Source organism: Muscardinus avellanarius, assembly GCF_963383645.1.
Source record: "Muscardinus avellanarius genome assembly, chromosome: 4".
In the NCBI taxonomy this organism is placed as follows: domain Eukaryota; kingdom Metazoa; phylum Chordata; class Mammalia; order Rodentia; family Gliridae; genus Muscardinus; species Muscardinus avellanarius.
In genome coordinates this window covers 120,969,713-120,997,005 of record NC_137789.1, presented here as the reverse complement: position 1 = coordinate 120,997,005, position 27,293 = coordinate 120,969,713, and the positions used below count along the sequence as shown (strand labels likewise).

General features: G+C 44.6%; 1 protein-coding gene across 1 annotated transcript in view; it reads left to right on the top strand.

Moving 5' to 3' along the window:
- Positions 1-16,848: 16,848 nt before the first annotated feature.
- Positions 16,849-27,293, top strand: part of LOC308262738 (phosphatidylcholine:ceramide cholinephosphotransferase 1) — a gene marked incomplete at its 3' end in the record, with an annotated part of 37,770 nt that continues 27,325 nt past the window's right edge. Inside the window, exon 1 of the mRNA XM_080695375.1 lies at positions 16,849-17,480. Within this exon, the coding sequence (XP_080551501.1) occupies positions 16,858-17,480 (623 nt within the window). The 5' untranslated portion in view covers positions 16,849-16,857. The remainder of the gene's footprint in view (positions 17,481-27,293) is intronic.

The window sequence follows — 27,293 nt, the reverse complement described above, 5'->3', positions numbered from 1 at the left end:
TCTAATGAGCACCTCGTATGTGCCAGCCACCATGCCAGTGATGAGAAGTACAACCAAGAGACCTCCCCTCGTGGGGCGTCCACTCTGGTAGGACACACGATTGAGGTGAGAGCCCAGCAGTTCACGTGTTAGAAATTCAGTGCGACAGCGTCGAGCGCATAAGAGGCGGTGATGCTGTGGTTGCAAGCGTGGGTCCCTAGACCAGCAGGTGGGGCCCTCCTCTCCCCCAAACCCCAGGCTCTTCCACCGTCTCTTATGGGATGGTGCAGCAAAAGGCCCTCGCCAGGTGCTGGCTCTTTGATGCTGGGTCTTCCTGGTCTCCAGAACTGTCAGCCTCTAATATCTGTTATAGCAGCTCAAAACGTACAAAGACAGACAGGATCATCTGAGAAGGCTTGTTTGAAGAGACAGTATAGGAATAGAGGCCTGAAAGTTGAGTGAAAGCTAGATCGTGTGAATTAGAGGGTAATTATGTTCCAGGTAGAGGTGACATCATGTTCAAAGGCCCTGAGGCAGTGAGAAGCTTAACGCAGACTAGGATAAATGAGATACGGTGTGCTGCGGTGGACTCAGTCATGCAAAGGCAGGAAGGGGTTTGTACAACACGTAGCATGTAAGTGTGGGGACTTCAAAGGGGGGAATCGCGCAGTGTTGAAAGGCCTCTTCTGCTGCGCGCAGTGTTGAAAGGCCTCTTCTGCTGCCGGATGTAGTTGCGTTTGCATGGGGTGGGGTGTGCGCAGGAGCAGCTGAGGAGGCCCTGGCAGTCCTCCAGTGACGTGGCGTGGGCTGCAGGTGGCTATTGAAGCCGTGGAGGTGCAGCCGGGGCCCATGATACGCCGAAGAGTAGAATGGGCAGTTTGGCCCTCTGGTGGCCCTCATTCTCACTGACAAGTTTCTTTTTCATCCTCGCCGCCTCAGTATCTAAACAATGGCGTCCTGCGGCCGCTGTTTTAATTTTTGTTTCTTTTTAAAACTGGTGAGATTGAATTTCATTTTTCACATTTGTTGGTGTACTTACTTATTTTTATTTATTTATTGTGGTAATTAGGCATTAAAAACAGGGCCTCACAGATGCAGGTAATTTATTTTGCATGTGATTGGCCTATTGGTAATCTGCTTAAGGTCTTTTTCTTATCAGATCTTTAAAAGCTCCTTATATTTTTAGTCTATGGTAGATAAAAATATTTTACTATGTTGCTTATCTCTTAATTTTATTTACAGAGTATTTTGGCTCTAAGGGGTGTGTGTGTGTGTGTGTGTGTGTGTGTGTGTGTGTGTGTGTGTGTTTTGCTGGAGATTAAATCCATGGGTATTTCTACCTGCAAACTATACCTCCAGCCCTTTTATTTTTTGTCTGAAATAGGATTACAGGTTCAAAACCAGCTTCAGCAATTAACTCAATTAATTCACTTAATTGCTGAAGCTGGTTTTGAACCTGCAGTCCTCCTGTCTCAGACTCCAAGCACTGGGATTACAAACATGCACCATCACACCGTTTATAAATTTCTAATGTTATTTATTTAAAGCATGATTTATACACTTGGTGTGGAATGTGTATGTTAATGTTAGAAACTTTGTAAATGCTTGTGACGTTAAGAGAACACTTGTATGCTTATCTTATTTTGAACTTTGTTTGTGTAATATATATCAAGTCTTTTTAAGACCTGTGCTTATTCAGATCTTTGGTCTTTTTTTTTGTGTGTGTGTGTGGTACTGGGGTTCCTGGAAGCCCTTCTACCAGTGGGCTACACTCCCAGACCTATTATTTTTTCTATTTTTATTTGGAAACAGGGTCTCTTAAGCCAGCACGGCTGGCTTTGAACCTCCCATCTCCACCTCCCAAGCGCGGGGATTACAAGCGTGCGCCACCGCACCCGGCTCTTTGGTCTATTTTTAAAATTATTTTATCATGCCTTTTTAAAACTAATTTTACAACTTATGTCATTTATATTATTTATTTATTTATAGCTCAGTGGTCAGCATTGATTAGTTTTATAGTTCTGATTTTGTGGCGTTGAGTTAGAGTTATGGAAGACAGCAAATAAGGCTTATTAAGATGCCGTGTAAAGCAGAACAAGTATTTCCAGGATTCGTCCTTTCAGTAAACTGTGTGCTGTTTAATGTTTGGGCTTTTTCACTTCTTGGAGGTCCTAGACATGCCCTTGGGAGATGGTAGGACTCCTCCGGTATGCAGTATGTCTACATGAAAAGTTACAGTAATAACCATGCTAACTGTAGCATTATTAGATGCACAGTAAAATCATATGGGTATCAAGAAGAAAATGTCAGTTGATGGCTCCGAAAATAGAAACTGTGGTTCTTGGGATTCCATTGCCCATCATGTCACTTACAGGGAGGACCTCTGTGGTAACATAATCTCCTGGATCCTTTATCCTTGGAGAAGGTGCCTGGTGTGTGAATCCACAATCCACTGGCGCTGTGCTGCCCCCTGGTGGTGTCGCACTTTACTCCCTCGGAGCGGAAGCCACTTGACAACCTGATCCTGGCTCTAGCCTCCTGGGGCTAGGTGCCCCCCAGTCTGCGCAGTGTTGGCGCTCTTAATTATTAGCCAGTTGATAAGCTCAGTGGAGATGGGACCCAGAGGTTTGAGGAATTACTAGACCCAAATTAGAGCCAGGAATTCAATTAATGGTAACCAGGGAGGGGTTCATAACTTGATGTTTATTTTTAAGAGTTGGCATCATCGCAGGGGGGAGCATTTGACTGTAGACATGAGTGTAGAGAATCTACTTCTGCTTTCCTTGAAAGTTTTGATCCTCTTTTACTTCCAGGAGACCAGGAGGAGGAGATGGGGGAAACTAAACATGGTAGGAACATGGGCAGTGCCTTCTATGGTCAGAAACGTCTCAGATGCACTTGGAAGTGTCGTCAATTTAGAACTTACTCCCATTCGGACGTTCTCTGCTCTGAAAATAGTTTAAATTTTTCCAGCTAGAAGTATTAGAAATTTATTTTTGGAGAGAAACTTGAACTTGATTTCTTCTATCTGGGCCCGTGAGGTGTTGCTAAATTTGAAGCCTGGTGTTAGTCTCCAGGGTCATGTTCCTTAAATTAGCTTTCCTTTTTTATTTCAGTGAGTCAAATTTATAAGTAGAGTTTGGTAGACTTTTTTTTCTTTTCTTCTTCAGTGAAATGGAAAACCTTTGGTTACCCAGTGAATGGATGTTTCTAATCATCAGTGGACTGAAAAACTTACTTTTGGTCTAGACTGGATTTTTAAATTTTTATATTAATCAACAACTTGTGTTATTTTTGTTCAGCCTTTTATCAGTCTGTTATCAATACTAGGCAGTCCCCAGTAGAGTTTAAAACAGTTGCTTCTTCAGCATTCGGGAGGCTGAGAGCGGAGGATCATGGTTCACGGTCGTGGCCAGCCTCAGCTATTTAGTGAGGCCCTCCGCAACTTAGTGAGACCCTGTTTTAAAATAAAGAATAAAAAAAAAAAAAAACTAGGGCAGGGGGTGTAGCTCAGAGGCCAAATGCCTCTGGGTTCCATCCCCAGATCTGCAAAAAAAAAAAAAAAAAAAAAAAAAAAAAAAGAATGCTTCTTATTGCCTGTGGTAGGCATGGTGATTGGATACCAATCCATTGTACAAAGTGCCTAGGCTATTAAAGTGGCCATGCGGCCAGGCCTAGTGACACTCCTACCATCTCAGTACTTGAGAGGCTGAAACAAGAGAATTGCAAGTTCGAGACCAGCCTCAGTAATACAGAGAGACTCTCGGCAACCCAGTGAGACCCTGTTTCAAAACAAGAAATAAAAAAGGCTGAGAGTGTATCTCAGAGGGAGGAGTGCCCCTGGGTTCAATCCCCAGTACCATACACACAAAAGAAACAGCCATGCTTCTGAGTAAAAATAATGACGAGTTTGACCAAGAATTTCTAGTTACTGCTAATTTAACAGAAGAATTCTAAGAAGTCGTTTAGAAACTGAAATACATTAAATCTTCAAGGACATTTTGGTAGTGTGTGAGACAAGAGAAAAAATATCTTTGAAATTTGGAGGAAATGGTTATTATTTATAAAACGAAAGCAAAAATTTAGTAGGTATTCTCATCATGGTTTATATAGTGCTAAAGAGGTACCATTACCTATTACCTGAGACAGGGGGATTGCAGGTTCGAGGCCAGCCTCAGCAATTTAGTGAGTCTTTCTACAACTTAGTGAAGCCCAATTTCAAGATTAAAAAAAAAATAAAATAGGGCTGGGGGGTGTAGCTCAGAGGTAGAATGCCTCTGAGTTCAACCCCAAGTAACACAAAATAAATAAACCAATTTTAAAAGACTTTAAAATCTTTTATTTTTCCCACTATGCTCTTCCTTGAGCTCCTACTATTTAGACATTAAATTTTCCAGTTTACTTTTTTTTTTGTGTGTGTGTGGGTCTGTGGCTGGAACCCAGGGGCATTCAACCCCTGAGCTACACCCACTGCCCTATAATTTTATTCTTTATTTTGAAACAGGGCCTCATTAAGTTGCCAAAGGCCTCACTAAGTAGCTGAGGCTGTCTGCAAACCGCGATCCTCCTGTCTCAGCCTCCCAAGTACTGGGCTTACAAGGGTGCGCCACCATGCCTGGTATTTTGTTTTATTTTTGTTCCACTCTCTGGCTGTCACATGTATTAATAAGGAGTGTCTCCAGATGCCTGGTGGCTTTTTTCTTTGGGTGGTTGGTTGGTTTTGGTTTTAGTTGTTTCTGTTTTAAAGTCGGCAGCAATAAAGCTGTCTGGACGCATCTTGCATGCGGGCAGCCTGTTTACATGGATTCAGTGTGAGATGGTCAATGTGCTTAGGTCTTTCCTTTGAATACTTGGGGAGGTTTACCAGGAAATGTTTGTTTGTTTGTTCGTACTAATCATTTAGCTGGAAGGTCTTCTGGGTGCCTCTTGAGGTAAGGAGCAAAGGCAGATTCTGGTTTTAGCCATCCGTTTGCATCTTTCACTGAGTCCCATGTTTTCAGGGAGGCAACCAGCTTTCACCTGTGTGAGGTACCCTGCCCTAGAGGCTCCATTTCTCATCTTAGAGAACAGACTCGAGTCTTGTGTGGTAAGGTCGAGAGGCCGCTATTGAGCGCCAAGGGAGGGGCTGGGTGACACCTTCGCGTCCTTCCCACCAGCCTCCCTTTTAGCTGCACCTTCACAGGCACCTTACGAGGGACCTGATGCCACCAGCCCCTCACACTTGAGTTACGCCCCTCAGATTGCACCTGTGCTCCTGGCGGGAGCTCGCACGAGGCCCCGCAGTGCAGCTGCTTCTCCACTTAGCGCGGGGGGTAGGCTTCTCCTCTCTGCTCTTGGCTTCATTTGGTTTTTATCTTTTCCCCCCAATTGCTACCATTTCAGAGGAGTTTTTAGAGGCAATGAAAATGAGCATGTTTAGTCTTTGAAAACGCATTCATCTTTTGATTGACTGGGTTCAGTTTTCTGTTCTCCTACATCTATGGGTGCTGGATTATTTGAGATCGTTGAGGTTGGAAGGGGCTAGTGAATTGCTTTCACATTTACATACTTTGTTTCTGCTGATTTCTCTTCCTCTTTTGAACCTCCCTTTACCCTTCTGCTTTTATTTTTTCTCCAAAGGTAGAAGTGGGTCATGAACCAGAATTTGCCTGTACCCTCTTTAAACACACCTGTCTTCCCCCACTAGGGATCGAATCCAGGACTTTGCAGGCTCACAGACTCCCTTTATCTTACCTACCACATCTCCCTCCTGGTGGGTCATTCCTCATTCGATCTACAGCTTTCAATTAATCCTTACCCTCAGCAGAAATTACTTTTTCCATGAAAGTCCCATGAACCTTTGCTAATTTGTTTCTCTTTTGTATTTAATTTCTTGGCTTGGAAATCTCATACCATGTAGTAGTATAGATTCAGACTGTAGGCTGTTATGTGCCAATTTTAAAAGTCCGGGTTTTCAGCCTTAAAGGAACCCTTTCTTTATTTAAAGGTCTTGCTCTCAGTTCCCTGCCTGGATCTGGCCTCGGGCTCCATCCCCTGCCCTGGCTGGGATCCTAATGACCCTGACCTCCAGCTCCTGGGGCCCAAGTCTGGTCTCCTGGGCCATGGGTTTTAGTTAGCTTATATCTTTTCCACTCTTTAACTTTGAGATTATTCTTTTTTTTGATACACTGTTCTTTAATTTGAAACTGATTATGGTATAAAAATCCAGCAGTTATATTTTCTGTTGATTTTTACATGCTTGATGTACCAAGAAGATAAACACCACCAGGTCCGTATTGTGGCACCGGAAGCCATCCATCCGCTTTGCGTCGTCACTTTTTCTTGTATTCAGCCAGCACCTCTTCAGTGTACACTCTCTGTTGGACTCTAGGGACCCCAGGTCACAGAAACCCAGGCTTTCAGGAGGGGCAGCCCTGCAAGGACAAAGGGATAAGTAGAAAGAACATTCCGGGAAGGAAGAGTAGCCTGCAGCGAGGTGTCGGCGGAGCCCTGGAGTGTGAGCGCAGCCCAGGCCGGAGCTCGTCAGGAAGGCGGGAAGGGAAAGGGAAAGAAGTGGGCCATTGCCAAAGGCCCTGGAGATAAGCCATGGAGTCAGAGCACCATCTTTGGAGCTGCCAGGAGCCTCCAGCATCAAGAGAAGAAGTCAGACCATGTAGAGACGTAGAAAGGCCCGTCTGAGAGCAGAGCAGCACTGATTTGCAGGGGGGTGGACGGGGGACAGAGTGGAGAAAGCTTCAAGATACGGACTCCAGGAAGCCATGGCGTGTAGAGTGTACAGCGAGCGAGTCAAGTTGGCAGTCCCTCTAGCCAGATTTTTGACCGGGCTTTTGCAGGGTTTTGTTCATTTTTGCTATTCAGAAACTTACACTTACCTGAGTCTGTACAGCTGGCCACATCTGGTCTGCGACGGTTCTCACCAGTCCCGGTCTCTGTGACCACCCTGACTTCACAGACCTGGTCTCTAGAGGTGCTTCTGATGGAGTTCGGCCCCCGGTGGAGGGGCCTCCCTGGCAGCCTTTTATTTGAGGTCTGCTTCTCCTGGGGGTGAAGGTGTGGGGGGCAGGGCTGAGGGACAGCGGGCAGCGTGACCTCGTTCCTCTCCTCTGACCCTGCCACCTCCCCAGCCTCCAGGTGCCATCCCGGCCCCGGTCCCTTGACTCACTGTGGCTGGATGTCCTGCAGGACAGGACAGGAGGAAAAGAGGAAGGACTGAACCTTTATCTCCTTAGATGTCTCAGAATAGCTCCTGTGCTTAGCCACCAGTTGCATTCCCTGTCACATTTCTAAATTTTTTTTTTTTTTTACAGTTTGCAGGAATGCAGAATTATTTTTGCTTCAGAGATGAGTAAAACTGAGAGCAGATCAAGTGAGCCGGGCACCTGATACCTGCCTCAAGATACTGCATCAATATTTCTTAAAAACAGACCCAGGCATGACAAAGAACAAAATTAGGTCATTTGCAGGAAAATGGATATAACTTGAGAACATCATGTTGAGAGAGATCAGCCAGTCTCAGAGTTCATGCGTTTTCTCTCATCTGTGGACGCGAGAGAGAAAATAAGAAAGGAAGGGGCCTCAGAGGAGTGAGGCGAGTAAGAGTGAAGGGGTGGGGCGGGCAGGAGGAGGAGGCTTGAGGAAGGGAAGGAGATGTCGCCTTCTTTCATGAAGGTGTCACTACCAATCTCACTAGCCGGTACAGGAAGGAAGGAGGGGAGCACATCATGAGACGTGAGCGTTTATAACGCGTCCCCAGGAATCTCTCTGTGATGTCTAATTGCAGTGCCCCAATAAAGTGATTTTAAAAACAGGTAGGAACATGGCCTCCTCTTTTTTCCCAAGGCATTTCACTTGCTTTCAGTCTTGATTTACTTTTGTGATGGCTTCCAGCATACATACCATTTTTTAAATTTCACCTAAATTGGAAGAATTTAGCGCTTGATTTTCATTTTCTTTTTTTTTGCTGGTACTGGGGGTGGAACCCAGGGACTTTTCTACCTCTGGGCTATACTCCCAGACCTGTTTTATACTTTATTTGGAAACAGAGTCTCACTGAGTTGCTGAGAGCATCACTAAGTAGCTGAGGCTGGCTTTGAACCTGTGCGAGCCTCCTGTCTCAGCCCCCAAAGCTCTCATTTTTCAAAAGAAGAGTGGGCAGAAGGAATGGTCATGTGGTAGAAGTAGCCCGTGTTGGTCTTTCCCAGCTCCTCTGGGTGAGAGGTCAGCAACGTCCACCTCCGGGAATGGGTGTGTCCCAGCTGTGTCCAGTGGTGCTAGAGCGAAGCCAAGTCCAAGGGCTGCAGCTTAGCTAGGCACATATGAAAGCAATCCTGCTGGCCTCAGACAGAGAGGCAGCCAAGGAGCTGAGCAGGAACAGTTCTTGAGGGTTTTCAATAATTGAGTTCTAAGAATGAAAGCCCAAGGGAAAGCTTGGCTGAGAAGTCGCCAGGGAGCTCTGCAGAGTTGTCCTGACTGAAAGGTCACCAGGCAGGGTTTTCAAATGGTCTTTCCCAGCCGGGCGTGGTGGCGCACGCTTGTAATCCCGCGCTTGGGAGGCGGAGACAGGAGGATCGCGCAGGTTCGAAGCCAGCCGCGCGCGCTGGCTTAGGAGACCCTGTTTCCAAATTAAGAAATGTAAAAATAGGTCCGGGAGTGTAGCCCAGAGGCAGAAGGGCTTCCAGGAACCCCAGTACCACCAAAAATAAAAGAAAATTAAATGATCTTTCCCATTCTCATAGCAGCCAGAGTGAGTGGATGTGGAAGGAACTGTAGCTGGTAAGAGCAGTTGTGATTTCAACCGTCTGTTGTCGTCTTCTCTCTGGAACACCAGAGACAGAGGCTGAGCCTGGAGCCTCTTCATGGAGCTCAGTCGTGGACTGCAGCTCTACTTTTGGTGGTGGTCTGGCTCCCCTCTGGGACCATTATGTTTTGGGACTGTGAAGGATTTAGCCACCTAATTATACACAGAGGGCAAAGGTTTCAGTTATGTAGAGAAGTATACATAGCCATTTCATAATTTCTTAAAAGCTAGTGTGGGAAATATCTTTTTAATTTTACAACACAGCTTGTGCACTTTAAAAATATAGAATGTGCCGGGCGTGGTGGCGCACACTTGTAATCCCCACACTTGGGAGGCGGAGACAGGAGGATCGCGCAGGTTCGAAGCCAGCCTCACTGGCTTAAGAGACCCTGTTTCCAAATTTTAAAAATACATAAAATAGGTCTGGGAGTGTAGCCCAGAGGTAGAAGGGTTTCCAGGAACCCCAGTGCCACCAAAAGGAAGAGAAAAAAAAAATATATATATATATATATATAGAGAGAGAGAGAGAGTGTGAGAGTGTGTGTGTGCACGCACGAGCGCTTGAACAGTCATGTTCCCTTCCAAACACAAGTGATGTGTTTTTATCATAGAAATCTAAGAATACAGGAAAAGGTAGAAAATTATATATAATTCTGTTATCCAAAGGTAAGAGTTGAGAAGTTGATAAACAACTTCTGGCCTTTCATCCTATGATACTTATATATGTATTCACAAAAATGATATTCTGTTTTGGAACCAGTTTATTCACAACAACTAGAACCATGATATATAGTATATAATTGGAATAACTGTTATCACTTAGTATATAATCAGTCAAAACTATCTCATTCCCTCTGGCACATTGAAGCTTACTATGGTCCAATGTAGTTCCTACATCTTGGGAAGGGGAGAGAGGGAGGAGACTATCAATTGGTAGGCTGTAGGACAGCTGCTGAGAAGGAATACATTTCAGATATTATGAAATCTAAGTATTAAGCACCATTAAATAAAGTTTGGAGGAGACCAGAAGATACGCTCCAGGGAGGCTCTTCTCCCAGCCAGAGTGGACCTAAAGACAGGTATGTCCACTTCAGCGAGCTCTGCTCAAGTCTGAGCAAAGTCTGAGTGGACACTGGTTTAAGGAGCCAGTTTCACAAGGAATGATTTCATTTGCTAGCCAGAGTCGGACTGTGGAATTGTGCACACTGCATGCGATAGCAGTCTATATTTCAGGGCAGTGGGAAGGTCAAGGCCTCAAAAGGCACCTAAAACTTCCAAAACTGTAAACTGAAATAAACATGTTGGTCCTTTAGCCAAAACTGGGTGCTTGTTAAATCTAACCGCGTCACTCTCCAAATATATGCAATTTTATGGAGTCTGTTTATTTAAGTGCTAAGTTAGAAAACATACAGCTTATTAGACTGGTGTGGAGACAAGCATTCAGGAGCTGTCCAAATTGGGAGAGAAATTAAACCCTCTCAGTGTTCAGTGCTCTGTATTGCCTTAAAAGGGCAATCAGGTAATTATTGACTTTTATGAAAGTTGTGGTAGATCTGAAGACCTTTACCTGACCTTGAAGCTTCTGCAAAAGCTATTGTTTCATTGTAAAATAATACCCAGTCTTGATTTGCATCACTCTCTAGCACAGTACCCACAGATAGTTGTGTCATAAAGTCTGAGCTAAATGTTTAATGCCTGCTGAATTTTGATCTGGCATTAAGTTGATTATAAGCTAGTAGAGTAAATCATATATATATATATATATATATATATATATATATATATATATGTATGTTCATATTTCATGTTGCTTTTGGTTTTGATATTTATAGCTTTGATATAAAACAGAAAGTTTGGTTTACTCTGTTTCTGTAAGACTGTTCAGGCGCCACTTTCTACTTCACTTGTCATTATCAGCATCTAGAAATGTCTGGAACCCCATCCCTCCTTGTAGGTTCTTCACTGACACACCAGCTCTGTTCAATCTTGGGTTCACTGTGCCTTGAAAAATCAGTTCTTAATTTCTTGGCACTCAGTCTCTCTGTCTCTCTCTGTCTCTCTCTCTCTCTCTCTCTCTCTCTCTCTCTCTGTCTCTCTCTCTCTGTCTCTCTCTTTCTCTCTCTCTCCTTCTTTCTTTGTTTCTCTGATACTAGGGATTGAACCAGGGACAGTCTGCTAAGCTACACCCCTAGGCCTTTTTTTATTTTGAAACAGGGTCTCACCACATTACTGTGATTAGCCTTCAACCTGTGATCCTCCTTTTTGATTATTGTTCATAGAAAGATAAATTACACTCAATATAATATTTTGTTACATTTTTTTTATGTATTACTATGTCTTCCAAAGCTCTGCCAAGTATGCGTAGATATTCCTTACTAATGGACCAGCCCTGGTTAATGACAAAGCAGGCCTTAGAACTTGACATTTCTGAGCAGTTGCCCCACAGATAGTTATAAGATACATTTTGTGATAACCTAATTCTTTGTGATAATCTAACTCTTGAAAATCTTGGTATTCAGTGTGCAATTCCAGTGGTAGCTTTGCAGGTTTCTGTTAGTGCACACACACACACACACACACACACACACACACACACACACTCACTCAGGATTGAACCTAAGGCCATGTATATGGTAGGCGAGCATTTTACCCCCAGCACTTTTTATTATGTATTTATTTTTTGAGGCACAGGTCTCAATAAGTTGGTCTTGAAATTGTGATTCTCTTGCGTCAGTCTCCCAAGAAGCTGGGTTCACAGGCGTGAGCCACTGCACCTGCTAATATAATGGATTCTTTGAGGAAGTATAAATAAATATTCCTAAAATATTTTATTTAGTGGTTTTTCTTAGTTAAATCATTTTCCTACTTCTGGAATAATTGCTCTGATTTGTTTTTCTGTTTTACAGACCTGGCTTTGATAATGAACTATAAATAGTTTATAACGTGTCATAGTATATTATCTAAAGGATTTCATATGTCGAATACTAAAATATCTACTTTAAAATTTGAAGCTAGCCGGGTGTGGTGGCGCACACTTGTAATCCCCGTGCTTGGGAGGCAGAGACAGGAGGATCGCGCAGGTTCGAAGCCAGCCGTACGCGCTGGCTTAGGAGACCCTGTTTCCAAATAAAAATGTAAAAATAGGTCTGGGAGTGTAGCCCGGAGGTAGAAGGGCTTCCAGGAACCCCAGTACCACCTAAATAAATAAATAAATAAATAAATAAATAAATAAATAAAATTTGAAGCTAAATTGAATTTAGCCTATTTTTTACTTAGCTGAGACCAGACTAAGTCCTGCTGAGCTTAATACCTGTGGTGAACATATGCTATTGTTCTGCCTTCTCTCCTATAGAACACCTCTGGCTTTTATTTTTTTTTTAACTTTTTAGACTCCCCTCCCGACATGTTCTGATCTGTGAGGCTGTTGAGAGAGTGCTAAGTGGCCTTGGGTTAGCCCCAGGGCCAACTTCACTGAGGATGAAATTTTAGACAAAGTACAATCTCCCTGGGCTTTTGTTTATTTGTCTCTAAAAATTACAGATGAATGAAACTGCCTGCACCTCTCTCAAATTCTGTGGTGTTTTGGAAGGTGTCGCTTATTTATAATTTTTATTCTTAGGTTACTTCTTCCCAGTTCTGAGGAATACGTCTGTTAATTTGGTCTCTATGTTATTTCTTTATGTGTGTGTGGGGGGGGGGGTTACTTGGGGTGGAACCCAGGGGCTTTCTAGATCCAGGCTATACTTCAGACCTATTTTATATTTTATTTGGAAACAGGTTCTCACTAAGTTGCTGAGTGCCTCACTAAGTAGCTGAGGCTGGCTTTGAACCTGTGCGATCCTCCTGTCTCAGCCTCCCAAGCACGGGGATTACAAGCGTGCGCCACCATGCCCGGCTTCTATGTTATTTTTTAAACAGTCACCCAGTAATGGATTGGAAGTGGCTTTTCAAGAGCAGAGTCCGGGGAGTAGTTGTTTTCCAAGCTTAGCCCAATGTACAGCTTTCTGGACCTAAATGTGAAAACACTTTGCCTTGTCTCTTTTCTGGAATGTGACAGTGTATCTAACTTGAGTGTGTGAGTCCAGGGGCAAGTAACTTTCTCACCCTGGTCCTGGAGGGCTCTGGGGTCCCAGAACCACCTCGGCAGCTGCCTTTGAAGGGAGAGCCGGCAGCACCGGCATCCACACAAACAGGTTTTGATTTCAACTCCAGCCACAGGAAAGGAGCATGTACACCTTTATTTTCAAGCTTCAGAGCCCACTTGGAAACAAAGGTTTATTTTCTCATGAAATTTGGAAGCGGTCTTCACTATTGTGTTAGAGTGACTGGGCTTTAGAAATGCCATGAAATGTCACTGTGGGGCCCAGTCGACATTAGAAAGGAAGTAGGACATTACAAAAAGAAATTTGGAGTTTGTATTCCTTTCAGATGCATGGGTCCTCACTGACGTCATGGCCCGTGTGAAGGTGGGCCCGGTGGCCCGGTGGTTGTTCAGCCCATTTCCCGGAGGGCACCCAGGCTGGGGGTGATTAAGGGACTTCCTCAGGAAGTGAAGCAGCTTCCCATCTGGCTGCGGTCCCAAATGCAGGCTCCCCAACACACGCGGCAGTCAATTCCATCTTGTGTTACAGGCATTAGCGGGGTAAGAATCGAGGGGAAAGATTGTGGCGTGGCCAGGAAAGGGCATCCAAAAGCCAGGGAAGACTCTGAACTTGCTGAAGAAAACTAGGTAGAAAATTCCAAATTGGAAGAAAGTACAGGGGCTTCTTGGGGGCAAGGATTTGGGTGTTCTAGTTCATTATAGAATGGAAGCCCCCGGTCCTTCTTGCTGTCTCCTGAAGGACTTGTCTTTTCTGGACTAGTCTTCCTTCCTGAAGACAGATGTGTACATGGCCACGCCAGGCAGATGTGTGATGGCCCTGTACTGAATTATCCCCTAGCACTAGAGTGTGTTCTGTTTTAAACTGTATGAGCTCTGAAGAGCCCAGGGCGTGAAGTAGGACCCCAGCCTTGCCACGGTCGGCATGGTTCTCAGGGGCTTTCCCATGTGGGACAAGGAGAAAAAGGAAGAACTTGTGTGAGCTGCCTCTGTGCGCTTTCCCTGGGCCTCAGCACTCCATGAGGACTTGTCTTTAGGGTTCCTGTGGTCACTTCGAGATGTTGAGGGTTCCCGTGATTAAGGAGAGTGTTAGAGGAGTAGCCCTGATTCGCCTGAAGAGTGTTTGAGGAGAGTCCTGGGTGTGATGCCACGAAGCTCCCTCCGGCGTGCCCTCTGCCAGGGCTCCCCTTTGCCCAGTGTACAATGCGCATGTCTCCTGTTGCTCTGGGCCACACTCGTGGCCGCTGAAGTCTCTCTGCGGTGGCTTTAACGTGTTTGAGATTCACTTTGATTTTCTTTTCTCTCTGGAGCATATTCCTCCTGTTCCCTTGGACCTTCCAAGTTGGTTTAGAGCAGCTTCTGTTATCAGTGGCCTCTTCAGTAGGTTTGTTTTCCGTTCAGCCATCTTTGTGGTGTGGTCTGAGGGATGTACTTGAAGATGTTGAGCTGTGGCTGGCTGAGCACCTGCCGAGCCCTGCGCATCTGCGATGCGTGGCTGCCCATGGTGCACATACGTGCACAGCTGTTCTGAGGCTACTGGGCGGTGGGACAGTTGCCTAACCAGGAGGGCGTGTGAGGGAAGGTGCATACCACTGTGGGGGCTGGAAGGGGGAACACCCAGGCTTCTGTAGGGTCTAGAGTATGTGTGTGTGGAGGGGGGCACAGGGGATTGAACCCAGGAACATTCTACCTCCAAGCTAAATCACCAGCCCTATTTTATTTTTTATTTGGAAATGGGGTCTCTCTAAGTTGCAGAGAGCCTCACTAAATTATTGAGACTGGCTTCAAACCTGCAATCATCCTGTCTCAGCCTTCCAAGAACTGGGACTACAGACATGTGCCACCACGCCCAGCCTGGAATAACTTTTAAAGTTATTACTGCCATCGAGTGGCTGATATTTAGGCTGAGAAATTGGGAAGAGACCTACTGTTCATCCTCATTCCAGTAAGATTGGGATTCAGTAGAGATGAGTTGGAGAGAAGAAGGATGCGCCATCAGGACAGCTTTGATGAAGTCAACTTGAGAAATCCTGGCAGACAGCTTCTTTACTGGAGAATTTCCTTGAGCTTTTAATGTTCTAATGTATACTACTTAGCTCCTTGGGAGAGATTATGGTATGCAGTTCTTAGGCTTATTTGGCCATAGAATTTTAAGCATCAAACATTTTACCAGATTATTATTCCACAGAAACATATTTAAGGGGAACAATGTCACTAGTAACTTCCAGCTCTTAAACCTTCAGATATGTGTAAGCTTTTTGCAATTAACACAACATTGATCATTTACAAAAAACAAAACAAAAAACAACAGTAGAGTTTTTTCAGTGAGATAAAGTGGACAGAGGGTGTTGGATGTGATAGATAATTGGAGAAGGGATGGGACATGGTGCCAGCCTGCCCCTTTGAGCATCACCACTTTAGAACTGGGTTATATTTCATCAATTTTCAATTATGATTTCTTAGTCACTGGCAACATCCCAGTGAAGGAAATGCTTGATTATCTTTATCCCCATTTTTCAGATGCGTAAGCAGATGCTGACATAAGGGAATACGCATGGGAAAACTGTGTTATTTCTTCTGACCAGAAGCCATGTTTCATAACCATGTTGTTTTGCTATGCAGTTAGGCCTTTTGTTTTGAACATTTTCTTATAAATAATAAAAATGATACATTTTTATTACAGAAAATAGGTGTCAGAAAAGCAGCAAATATCTCCAAAACCATCAAGTATAACTTCAGTGATAAATCTTTTTTTGTTGTTGTTTTAGTGCAATGTTATCTCCATTACCATAGTGTAGTTATGATATGTATATAGTTTTATGCATGTATATAGTTACAGATTTGCATATTTACTATATACATATACTAAATGCATACATTTTTTTAATCCTTCTTTTGCATCTTCCCTATAGATATGCCTTTTTTATTGTTAGGTGACTGGATAATAAGTATTTTAATGAATAAATACACAAACTAGGACCTGGAAGCTTGACTTACAACTCAGGCTGCCACTTGACCAAGAGCACGTTCCTTGGTCTTGATAGACCTCAGACGCTTCATTTATAAATGGGGGAGTTGGTCAGATCCTCGACTTTCAACCTAAACCCCCAAGGGCTGGGAGTAGAAAGATCAACAGAGCAGGCAGAGCGGTATCCCTTCCCTACCCGAGCTTCAACACAGGCAGCTGCAATGAAACCCTTTTGTGTATTTGGGGACCCACACACATTTGGGAAAAGGTATTCACTGGCTTCTTGGTAAAAGAGTGTAAAATTATTGAACCAGACGATCTCCTTGGTAGTTTTTTTCTGTGCTATTTAAGTTGCCACATAGTATGTACAGTTTCAAACATTCTTCACCAGAGAGAACAATGGAGTAAACAGACTTACCATATTATTTCATATTATCTCAAGGAAGCATGTTAAATATGAGATCACTGCTCTGAGCTGAACAGTGTTCAAAGCACTATTGAATTATTCTTCATTCAGTGCACCACTAGCGATCCTCTAAGACTTGTCCCGTTCTGACCTTCTCCATGTTCCAATCCAACTTAATGCTCTGTCAGAGAAAACAAGAAAGCAGGGAACCAGTGGTCTTTGAAACTAATGCTAGTTTGTAAACGGTGGAGTTTACCAGTCATCAGCTTTCTATCTTTGTTATGCATGCTAGGGTAAGGCTTTGCTTTTTAGAGATGTTGATAAGGAATCCCAGTATCATAGCATAACCTTTTTTTCCTTTTCTTTTTTGGCTCCCACAGAAAGAAGACTCCTGTTCAAAAATGAGGTGAATGAATGCGTGGGCACTCAGGAACCCCAGACAGCTCCATGAGGTGTTTAAAATCTACCCTGACCATCTTGCCAAACGAGTCTCCACACATGAGGCCCAACAGGATGGGCCAGCCGCGGAGGGACAGCGTCCTGCCCTGTAGGCACGGTGGCTGCTGACCTCCGAGCGTGCTGGGGACTGCGTGTCGTCTGCCAGTACAATGAAGGAAGTGGTTTATTGGTCACCAAAGAAGGTGGCAGACTGGCTACTGGAGAATGCCATGCCAGAGTACTGTGAACCCCTGGAAGGTTTCACAGGCCAGGATTTGATCAACCTAACCCCAGAGGATTTCAAAAACCCCCCCTTGTGCCGAGTCTCCTCTGACAACGGGCAGCGGCTCCTGGACATGATCGAGACCCTGAAAATGGAGCAACACATGGAAGCACACAAGAACGGCCATGCCAACGGGCACCTCAGCATCGGCGTAGATGTCCCCACCCCCGATGGCAGCTTCAGCACCAAGATCAAACCCAACGGGGTGCCAAATGGCTATAGGAAAGAGATGATCAAAATCCCCATGCCGGAGCCCGAGCGCTCCCAGTACCCCATGGAGTGGGGCAAGACGTTGTTGGCCTTCCTTTATGCACTTTCCTGTTTCGTTCTCACCACAGTGATGATCTCGGTCGTCCATGAACGAGTGCCTCCTAAGGAGGTGCAGCCTCCGCTCCCGGACACATTTTTTGACCATTTTAACCGGGTGCAGTGGGCCTTTTCTATTTGTGAAATTAACGGCATGATCCTTGTAGGACTCTGGTTAATTCAGTGGCTGCTCTTAAAATACAAGTAAGTAAAGCTCTAAGATGCAACAGTGGCAGGGTTTGCACTCCAGATATCTGATTGTTATTTGGAAGGAAAATGTATCACACAGCTGGAATCAAAGGATGTTGATTCCTTTTTCTCTCCTTTCTTAACCACATACCCTGTTGAGCTAGCGAAAGCTCCAGCAGCATTAGGAAAATGCCTTGTTTGTTCCCCGTTTTGCAAAATATTCATGCAGGATGAGGACTAGGACCGTGAAACCCTCAGACATCTTTTGAGAACAGAGGCTGTTAAGCAACAGATAAACCACCTAGCCTTGGCTGGTTTATTAACTCATTAACTAAATTGTTGACAGTAAGTAAATTAAGTAAGTTGTTGGCCAAATGAGAATGGCGGGATGGCTTTTCCCATACCGAGTCAGACCTGGCCCCTGACTAGTGCATAGTGAGTTCAGAACAGCTATCCCACAGTGGCTTGGGTTGTTGGGCAAGTGACACCCTCAGGATATGGCTTCTACGGACAGATGGAATGTGGAGGAGCCTGTATGGATTTCACCTTCTAGAATGCGTGGCAATGGGAGCAGTCTGTAGCCAGTCCATTCAAGTTTCTCAGGGTTATTAGTAGTCACCTCCATTTAATTTGGGATGGATCCAAGTGCCTTTCAAGCTATAAACTCAGCATAGACTTTCAGAACGAGCTGCTTACTCGGGTAAACACTTGTCCTTGGTTTTAATGAATCGTCCCTGTCATTTGTGTCTAGTTTTCCCAAGTGGAACATCTTTACGGCTCCCGTGCTTGAGTGGGGGGCGGGAGGGGGTCTGGAATCAGGTTGTCAAAGGAGGTTGAGTCTCTCTCTGGCGGACTGTATTTCACAGCCCACAGTGTGTCTGAATATTAAGGAAATCATCTTAAATCAAGAAAATGTGGGTAGGGAGTTTATGCCGAACCTTCTCCGATGGTAATGATATGTTTTTTTTCCCCCTGATATGTTTTATAAAGACTTTTTTCCACCTTATAAATGATATATCTGCATGGAAATGAAAGCATTCCTGACTCTTTGCCAGGAGAGGGAATCTCCACTTGGACAAAGAAAGTCATTGAACTCACCAGTGTTTATTTGGGGCCATTTTCACAATGCTACAGCCTAAGCAGAATTGGAAGTAAACTGGTGGTCTGGGCTGCATTGACTGGATAGGAAACCTGTTTTTGTTGCTTTAGTTTTGACAGGCTAAATAGAGAGGAACAGGCTTTAGAAATATGAGATGCCCAGAATTCTCTAAATACATTCTTTCAGCTGCCAAACTCCAGGCCTGCTTTTGATTTATAAGCTTTTTTAGTTTTCAGCTTTTTTCCCCAAAAGCCCATTGGTGGGGGGCAGGGGACAACACTTTTTCTTCTACAAAGGCAAGGTTAACTCAAATTATGCTTCTTGGGTTTTTTTTCCTGATGTTCACTGTTTTGTTTTTATGAGTTTTATGGGTTGTCATCAGAATTCTTATACGCCAACCAATAATCTACTGCCCCAGAATATAAGGTCACAGCATGACTTTTGTGGCACCGTGACTTTTAATTTTATTCTTGCTCTGAGGAAGTTTCCTAAGCATGGGGCTGATTTCTTTAAGATATTGCTACTTTTCAGAAAGGAATTTTCCTGAAATCTAGTTATCTTTAAACTTTCTAATTTTGTGTTTGTCTGATACTTATTGCCAACACTAAAGTCATTTATAAATTTAAATTATTGAGCAGCAATAAACCAACTGGTTTGTATCTTCTTCAAAATGAATCCAAAAACATTCCTGGCTCTTTGCCAGGAGAGGGAATCTCGACTTGGACGAAGAAAGTCATTGAACTCGCCAGTGTTTATTTGGGGCCATTTTCACAATCCTACAGCTTCAGCAGAATTGGAAGTAGAAGTGGTGGTCTGGGCTGGAGTGTAGGCAGCCTGGGTTCTGGCCCCAGCAATGAACTAACAGGCAGGGTGGCTGGGATGAATTCCTGAATCTCAGGAGCCTTGTTTTTCTAACAAAAGCAAAAAGGCCTCTCGGGCTAGATTTCTCTCGTCCTAATCAACCGTGTATTATTTGATGCTGACATTATTAGATGGGCCATTATGCTGAAATTCAATTAGCTTCAGAGTGTTTTTGTCCAGAATGCAGCTAACTAAGGATTCTTTCAAGTCCTTCTTCTGAGCTGAACTTGGTGTATACCTGGAATCCCGGCTGCCTGGGAAGCTCAGACAGGAGGACCACGAGTTTGAATCCAGCCTCAGCAACTTAGCAAGATTCTATCTCAAAATAAAGGGCTAGAGATGTAGCTCTCGGTAGTTCAGCCCTCCGGGGTTTGATCCCCAATATCATGGAAAGAAAGACAGGCAGGCAGGCAGTCAGAGAGAGAGAGAGAGAGGGGAGGAGGAGGAAGGCAGCGAGAGAGGGAGGGAAGGAAGGTCCTCTCTCTAGGGAGGTGGGAAATGGACAGAGTGTTTTCCTAAACACCCCCTCACCCCGTCCTGCTGTCTGCCTTCTTGCTGTCCCATCTCCCTCCTGTGGTCGCTCGACAGTATTTGTGGTCCACCAGACACGTAAGAGGTGGCGAGATCCAGGCTGACAGATCAAGCAGCAGAGATTGATGAGCGGCATCTCCCTGGCTCTCATAGAGAAGATCAAAATCTTGTGTAGTGTCAGAGAGCCCCCTCATTGCTAGTTTACTGGCTGTTGTGGCATAGCAATTTTATTTATCCAGCATTTTGAAGAAGCGGAGCCTTCTGTCATGGGAGATTGTGTTTAACAGGGAGCTAGCCTCTCCTTTTTGTGTTTGGCTCTTGTGAATTTTGACCCCTCTTCCCGACCTCCACTAGGAGGTTTGCCACGAAGCAGCACGGTTTACTCAGTGCCTCACGTTAGACTCTTTGGCCGTTAATTCCCAACAGGGCACGTGGCTTTGATTTTAAGGGTTCTGGAGCCTTTAAGAAAATCAACATATTCTGTCTCATATCCTCTACTGATCAAAGAAAAAGCCAAGGATGAACCCATAGAGGATGGCTTATTAATTGAGCAGTGAGGCCACTAGAATTTGGCCAGCATCCCCCAGCAGAAAGCTCCTTCACCAGATCTTTGAGAAGCTGGAAAATCTTGGTGCTGAAATTCTGACATTTGGTTCTATCCCTAAGTTGTATACAGTTGCCCATTACTATAAAGTATAGGCTATATCTTGCTGTTTTGAAATTTCCCTCTCTTTATTCTTCACATCTCCCCTTCACGCCTCAATAGGTATATGTTCCTATACACACATATATCCACATGGGATTCCCATGACATTGACAAATGGAAAGCAACAATATTGAGTGTCCTTGAGAACATTTTTGTTTTTTAAAATTTTAAATACTGTTGTCTCCCCATTTAGAATTGGACTTTCAAGCCACTGACTAGGAAAAATTCCTGGGAAATCTCTGCATTTGTGTCAGACTTCACTGCAAAACAGGTATCCCTTGTTTTAAGAAAGCATGATAAAGAATATATGATGCGTACAGATTCTGATAAAAAGCCTGAAGACTTAAGGACTTTTCATGCATGGCAAAGTCTTGGCTAACACAGTGGTACCTGTGCGTGATACGTGTGGCTCTGCTCTGTCGGGACATTGCGAGCCCCTGAGAGGGACTAAAGCCGAGGAGCAGACCGTAGAACTGCCAGTTCCAAGGAGGACTCGTTATGACTGGTGTGGGGGTCACGGAACCAAAACCCAACTTGTTTGAGGCAGATTGGCTAGGCCTGGCCAAGATTGGAATAAATTCCTTCTAAGTTATTCTTTTTTCTCTCTGACCAGTGGCATTTCCTGGACCCCTAGGAGAGAGCTCCTCACCTCCCTTTACTCGGGCAGTCACCGGGTTCTGCCCTGCGGGTCCTAAGGTCAGGTCCCCCCTTTTCATTCCTAGTTATTGCTCCTTAGCAGGGGCTCATGAAGAGCCAGCTCCTCGCTGTTCTAAATAATCTGCCCCAATCTGTCCTGCCCAACCTCCAGCGTCTCTAGAGTGTTCTCGGAACACTTTAGGCTCCTGTCACATTCCGTTCTATTAATTGTGTATGTATCTCCTTCACTGCTAGATTATAAGTTCCTCAAAGAATAAAACACATCCTCCTGTTGATCATTCACCTTTATGTTCCGGTGCCCGGTTCAGAGGCCAGCTTATAGAACCACACAGATGCTCACTTAAAATGCATTCACCCTTTCAGTGTGGGTTCACTGAGCACCTACTACGCGCTGGACACTTGTAGACCCTGGGGACGCTGCAGTAAGTGGAGGGCCCCGATGCCCTTGTGAAGTTTATGTTCTGGCCAGGTAAGGCCGGCGGTAAACAAACGAACATGTATCCGCTAGTATGAGGAAATGGAGAAAAATAACATTGCATAAAGGGCTGGTGAGTGTTGGGGATGATGGGGATGGGGTGGTATTTTAAGTTGGGTGCATAGAAAGGGCCACTATTGAGGTGACATTTGAGCAGATGTCTGAATCAGATGAAGGAGAGTCCCGTGCGGGGATTTGGAGAGGAGCAGTGTGGCCAGGAGACCCAGCAGGTGCAGAGTTTCTGGGGTGTATCTGAGGAGCGCCCAAGGGCCTGTGGCCGGTGAGCTGGGGGCACAAGGGCACCATAGGTCCATGAGGTGTGGCGGTGGCTCCGGCGGGGCACTATGGGTGAAGTGTTGGGATTTTATTTCAAGTGTGCAAGTCATTAGAGGAGAATGATGTGCGCAGACTTGGAATTTGAAGGGAGGCCCGAGGCTGCGGAGCAGGAGTAGAGGCCGGAGGCCTGGCCGGGCTGCCGCTGTGGAAGTCCAGGTAGTAGAATTAGATCCAGTCCCCATTTGTCTGGTTTAGGGATGTCATGCTGGGTGGTGGAGAGCGATGAAGTCTTTCCAGAAGTCGCGGCTTCTGCGGCACTTAGGGCCGCCTGTCTCGTGGCTCCAGGTCTGCCATCTGTCGCAGCATCTTTCTCATTCAGAGTTTTTGGATCTCCGAATCCTTGGCTTTTATCATTTGAAGTCAGTAGGGGGTCAGAATTCACTAGTTTCGGGGCTCTCACAACTTCACCCAAATGAGTTTTATTTCAGAGCAAAGTTATGTCATGTGTATATACAGATAGATGTTTTCTATCATGGTTTTAGACTAAAACATTTGCCTAAGAAGATTAGTATAAGAAAGTTGTGAATGGGAGTAGGACAGATTATATATAAATTAAATATTGAAGGGTATATTGGTCTATTGATAATGAAAATATTTTTAGGGAAAAAAAGAAACCATTAAGACAGTTGGGTTCTGGGGTGGAGTGGAGAGAGCTTGGTGGTAGAGTTATTTGGGGAATCGGGTGGAATATTCTTTCACAGGCAGTCTCAGGGGAAATGGTTCCAGAGTGGCTTCTTTGAAAATTGATCCCTTGCCAACAGAGAAGGGAGATGGAGTGGACAGATCCGGCTTAAGACGTTGCCTGACATCTATATTTAGAGCTGTTTCTTGGGGCTCTGTTGATACTGCAGGAAGGAAAAGATAGAAATTTCCTTGTGGCTGTTCTCGGATTATACTTAGAGTACTAGGATGTATTTTTAGACTTATCTATTTTGTTTTCAGAGATCACTTTTGGAAAGATTGTTGTTGTTGTTGTTGTTGTTGTTGTTGTTGTTGTTGTTGTTGTATTTAATTAATTAGTTAATTAAGGTACAAGGGAATGAGCTGGTGCTTTGCACACACTAAGAATATGCTCTACCACTGAGCTGAACTCCCGAACATATTTTGTTTTTTGGGGTTTTTTTGTTTTGTTTTGTTTTGCAGGTCTGGGGATGGAACCCAGGGGCATTTGACCTATGAGCTATGCCCCCTGCCATATTTTTCATTCTTTATTTTGAAACAGGGTCTCACTGAGTTGCGAAGGGCCTCACTAAGTAGCTGAAGCTGTCCATGAACCACCATCCTCTGGTCTCAGCCTCCCGAATGCTGGGATTACAAGTGTGCACCACCACGCCCGTCTTATATTTTAACTTTAGATAAAGACTGTGTTTTGTTTTGTTTTTGTTTGTTTGTTTTTGTTTTTGCAGGGGGCGGGGAGCTTTTTTCTTAGATGGGTTTCTGCCAGAATACAACTATGGCATTTTCCTCTGTTCTGTGGCTGGAATCTAATTTCCAAGGACAAAATCTTTAGGCTGATTAGCAACTATGTCTGTCAGATGCTAATTTGATTGTTTGGGGTTGTGTTTTATTTAATAGACAAGATTCTCCACTAACATTTATCTTTCATTTTACTCTATTTTAATTCCATCAGTGTTTCACATTTAAGCTGATTGAATCAAGTTAGTTGATGAGCACAGATAATGTCAACATTTTTCCCATTGTTTTTATGTCTCCGATGGCTATGATTAAGTGCAGTTCTTAAAAGCACTTAATGATATGGAACATTTGATGTGAAGAAGGTTTTTCCAGGTTCTTAAGCAGTAGTTTGTTTACTGAGTTCCAGAAGAGCCTTTGCTTCAGATAATTTCACTTTAGTATCAGCCGGTTTAATGCCGTAGTAGACTGAAAACCGGTCTAGCATCTTCAGAACGTCTTCACATTTAGTTATGTACCAAGAATTAACGGTCGGCGATGCCAGGGATGCACCAGTGGGCGAAGCAGACACAAGGGGTTATATTCTGGGGAATTTGCAGTCACATCTCACTTTTCAGCGTGTGGTGCTCACATCAGTATAACCCTGATGCAACCCAGTTCCCTTGTGTCACTGCTTTCTTTTGGACAGTTCTCCCGTTATTTAACTGGATGATCCACCGTCTTAGTCCTCTCTAGCAGTAAAGCAGGGTAAGAGCTCAGGGATTGTCTCTTCCCTCTACACTTGTAACTGCATCTAGTAATGTGCTTACTCAAAGTCTCTTTTATTCTGTCCCTTTTTATCCATGTTGTCAAAAATGATTTTCATCCTATTCAAGAGGCAGGTTGCAAACTAGCTGATGTTGCAATAACAAGAACTTTTTTAACGTGCATTGTAACACCGATTTAATCAACCCTTCAAATAAGTAGGAGGGCACTGTCTCCTCGGTGAAGGTAACCGAGAATAGGAGAGGCTACGGACTTGCCCAGCACCCCACAGCAGTATCTGCTGGGAACTAAAGGCTCCTCACTGTAAGCCTGGTCTGGAAATCGCCCGGTATAACAGGCACTTGTCCTTTGGAATGTATTTTCTTAGCAGATCCAGTGGCATAGGTTCCTCCTGCACAGGCCAAATAGAATAAAAGCAGCTCCGTGTTTTGCGTATGAGGCTTCTGTGTTCTGTTGCCTCTGGAAGCCGTCTGGATGGGCCCTGCCCACCTTGAGGGCTGTCTCTTCCCGTGCCTCGGGCCTCCCTTCAAAATCCAAGTCTGCTCATTTCGTGCTCCTCTAATGACTTGCCACACTTGAAATAACATCTAGACACTTTACCCATAGTGCCCCATCTGGAGCCACCACCACGCCTCATGGCCCTATGGTGTCCTTGCTTCCCCCAGCTCACCGGCCACAGGGTGGGGTGCTCCTCCGTGGAAAAGCAGAAAGAGACTGATTTTTGTGGTACTAAGAATAAAGCCAGGGGCATTCTACTTCTGAGCTTAATTCCAAGTCCTTTTTTTCTTTTTATTTTGAAACAGGGTCTCACTAAATTGCTGAGGGCCTTGCTACATTGCTGAGGCTGGCCTCGAACCTGTGACTCTCCTCTCTCAGCCTCCCAAGTACTGGGTTAACAGGCATGTGCCACCACACCCAGCTAGGATACTTGCTTTTAATTCTTTTCACCTGTCTTAAGTGGGGCATATTGATGTATCTTAATACATTTTTTTTTCTTCACATTCTATGACAGTCTATATATGACCCTGGAAAAAAAATTTAAGGCAAATAGACCAGCGATAATTTTATAATGTGATCTACTCTTGGCAAACTACCCAAACCAGCATGGATATTTTCCTGAGCTTAACTAGCTCTTGGATTATTCTGCAAGTATTTTACAGAGGCCAGAGAGATAGGAGACAGCAGAGTGAGTGATCTCCACGCTGAGAGCCCCTGTTGAGTAGCCCGTTGGAAGTCCTAAGACCTTGAAGTTGTGGTGAATCTTTCATTTGACCAACTCTGCCCCTGGCTAGTAATTAAATTCGTAATACTTTAATTTCTCCTTCTATAAAATGAAATAATAATATATGCTAAACAGGAATATGGTTAAAATAATACCAAAGATATACAAGTTCTTGCAGTCGTTTTAAAGGCACTGCATGTACAGACACTCTGGGCCAGGACATGGGCGTGTCTTATTTTCCTGCTTCACAAACTGCCGTCCGCCCTGCGTAATTACCCAAGAAATATTAACTGTGTTCTCAGTCTCGATAAGCAGGAGAGCATTTATTTTGATTTCTCTCTTTGTTCTACCACGTTTAGGCTTGCCCTTTCATTTGTTTGACTAACCCTTCCTCTGGTAAAGCCCTGCATTCAAAGCCCAGAGTTTCATGGTCTTCCCTCTGGAGCCCTGAGACCCTGGTGGGTGGAGAGCCCTGCAGGGCTTCCAGGATACACTGGAGGAAGGCAGAAAGACCGCAGAGCTCAGTCTCCATCTCCAGGGGTTTGTGGTCCTCGTTGGGTGAATGGAGCTGTCTCAGCAACACATGTTTCAAATTAAAACATGAATCCAGAAAGGATGCGGGGGTGGGGGGGGGATTGTGAGCATCAAGGCAGGGTAACTCTGGCAGCTCAGGGAAAGGGTGTGTAGAGAAGACATTTATGGAAAGAACTATGGAAGGACTATCAGAGGGAGTGAGAAATGAAGGTGTAGACGTGTACGGTCCTGGCTTTATCCCAGGTGTCGTCTGTAATATCTTATTGGAAATAATAAGGAAGACATAGCTCTTCCTACGGCCTTCGTTTAAGGGAGGGAGGGAAGCTTTGTGTCTGTTGGTAGTGGCAATGCCAAACTCACTATTAAAAACACAGTCACGCCGGGCGTGGTGGCGCACGCTTGTAATCCCCGCGCTTGGGAGGCAGAGACAGGAGGATCACGCAGGTTCGAAGCCAGCCGCGTGAGCTGGCTTAGGAGACCCTGTTTCCAAATAAAAATGTAAAAATAGGTCTGGGAGTGTAGCCCGGAGATAGAAGGGCTTCCAGGAACCCCAGTACCACCAAAAAAAAAAAAAAAAAAAAACCAGTCAGAAGCCGCGTGTGGTGGTGCATGCTTGTATTTCTGGTATTTGGAGGGTTGAGACAGGAAAATCACAGGTTTGCGGACAGCCTCAGCTGCTTAGTGAGGCCCTCCGCAACTTAATGAGATCCTGTTTCAAAATAAAGAATAAAAATGGGGCTGGGGGTGTAGCTCGGAGGTAGAATGCCCCTGGGTTCCCTCCCCAGTACTGGGGGGAAAAAAATACAGCCAGAGCTGGGCATAGTAGCCCATGCTTATAATCCCAGTACTTGGGAGGCTAAGACAGGAGGATTACAGGTTACAACTTAGCAAGGCCCTTGGCAACCTAGTTAGATCCTGTTTCAAAATTTAAAAAAAGAGTTGGCCCAGCATTTGGGAGGCTGAGACAGGATTGTGGTTCACTGACAGCCTCAGCTACTACTTAGGCCCTTTGAAACTCAGTAAGACCCTGTTTAAAAATAAAGAATAAAAAATAGGGCTGGGGGGTATAACTCGGAGGTAGAATGCCCTTGGGTTCCATCCCCAGTACCACAGATAAATAAATAATAAGACTGGGGATATAGCTCAGAGGTAGAACACTCCTGGGTTTAACCCTCAGTACAAAAAGTGTGTGTTGGGGGGGGGGTACAGTCAGCCCTCTGTATCTCTGT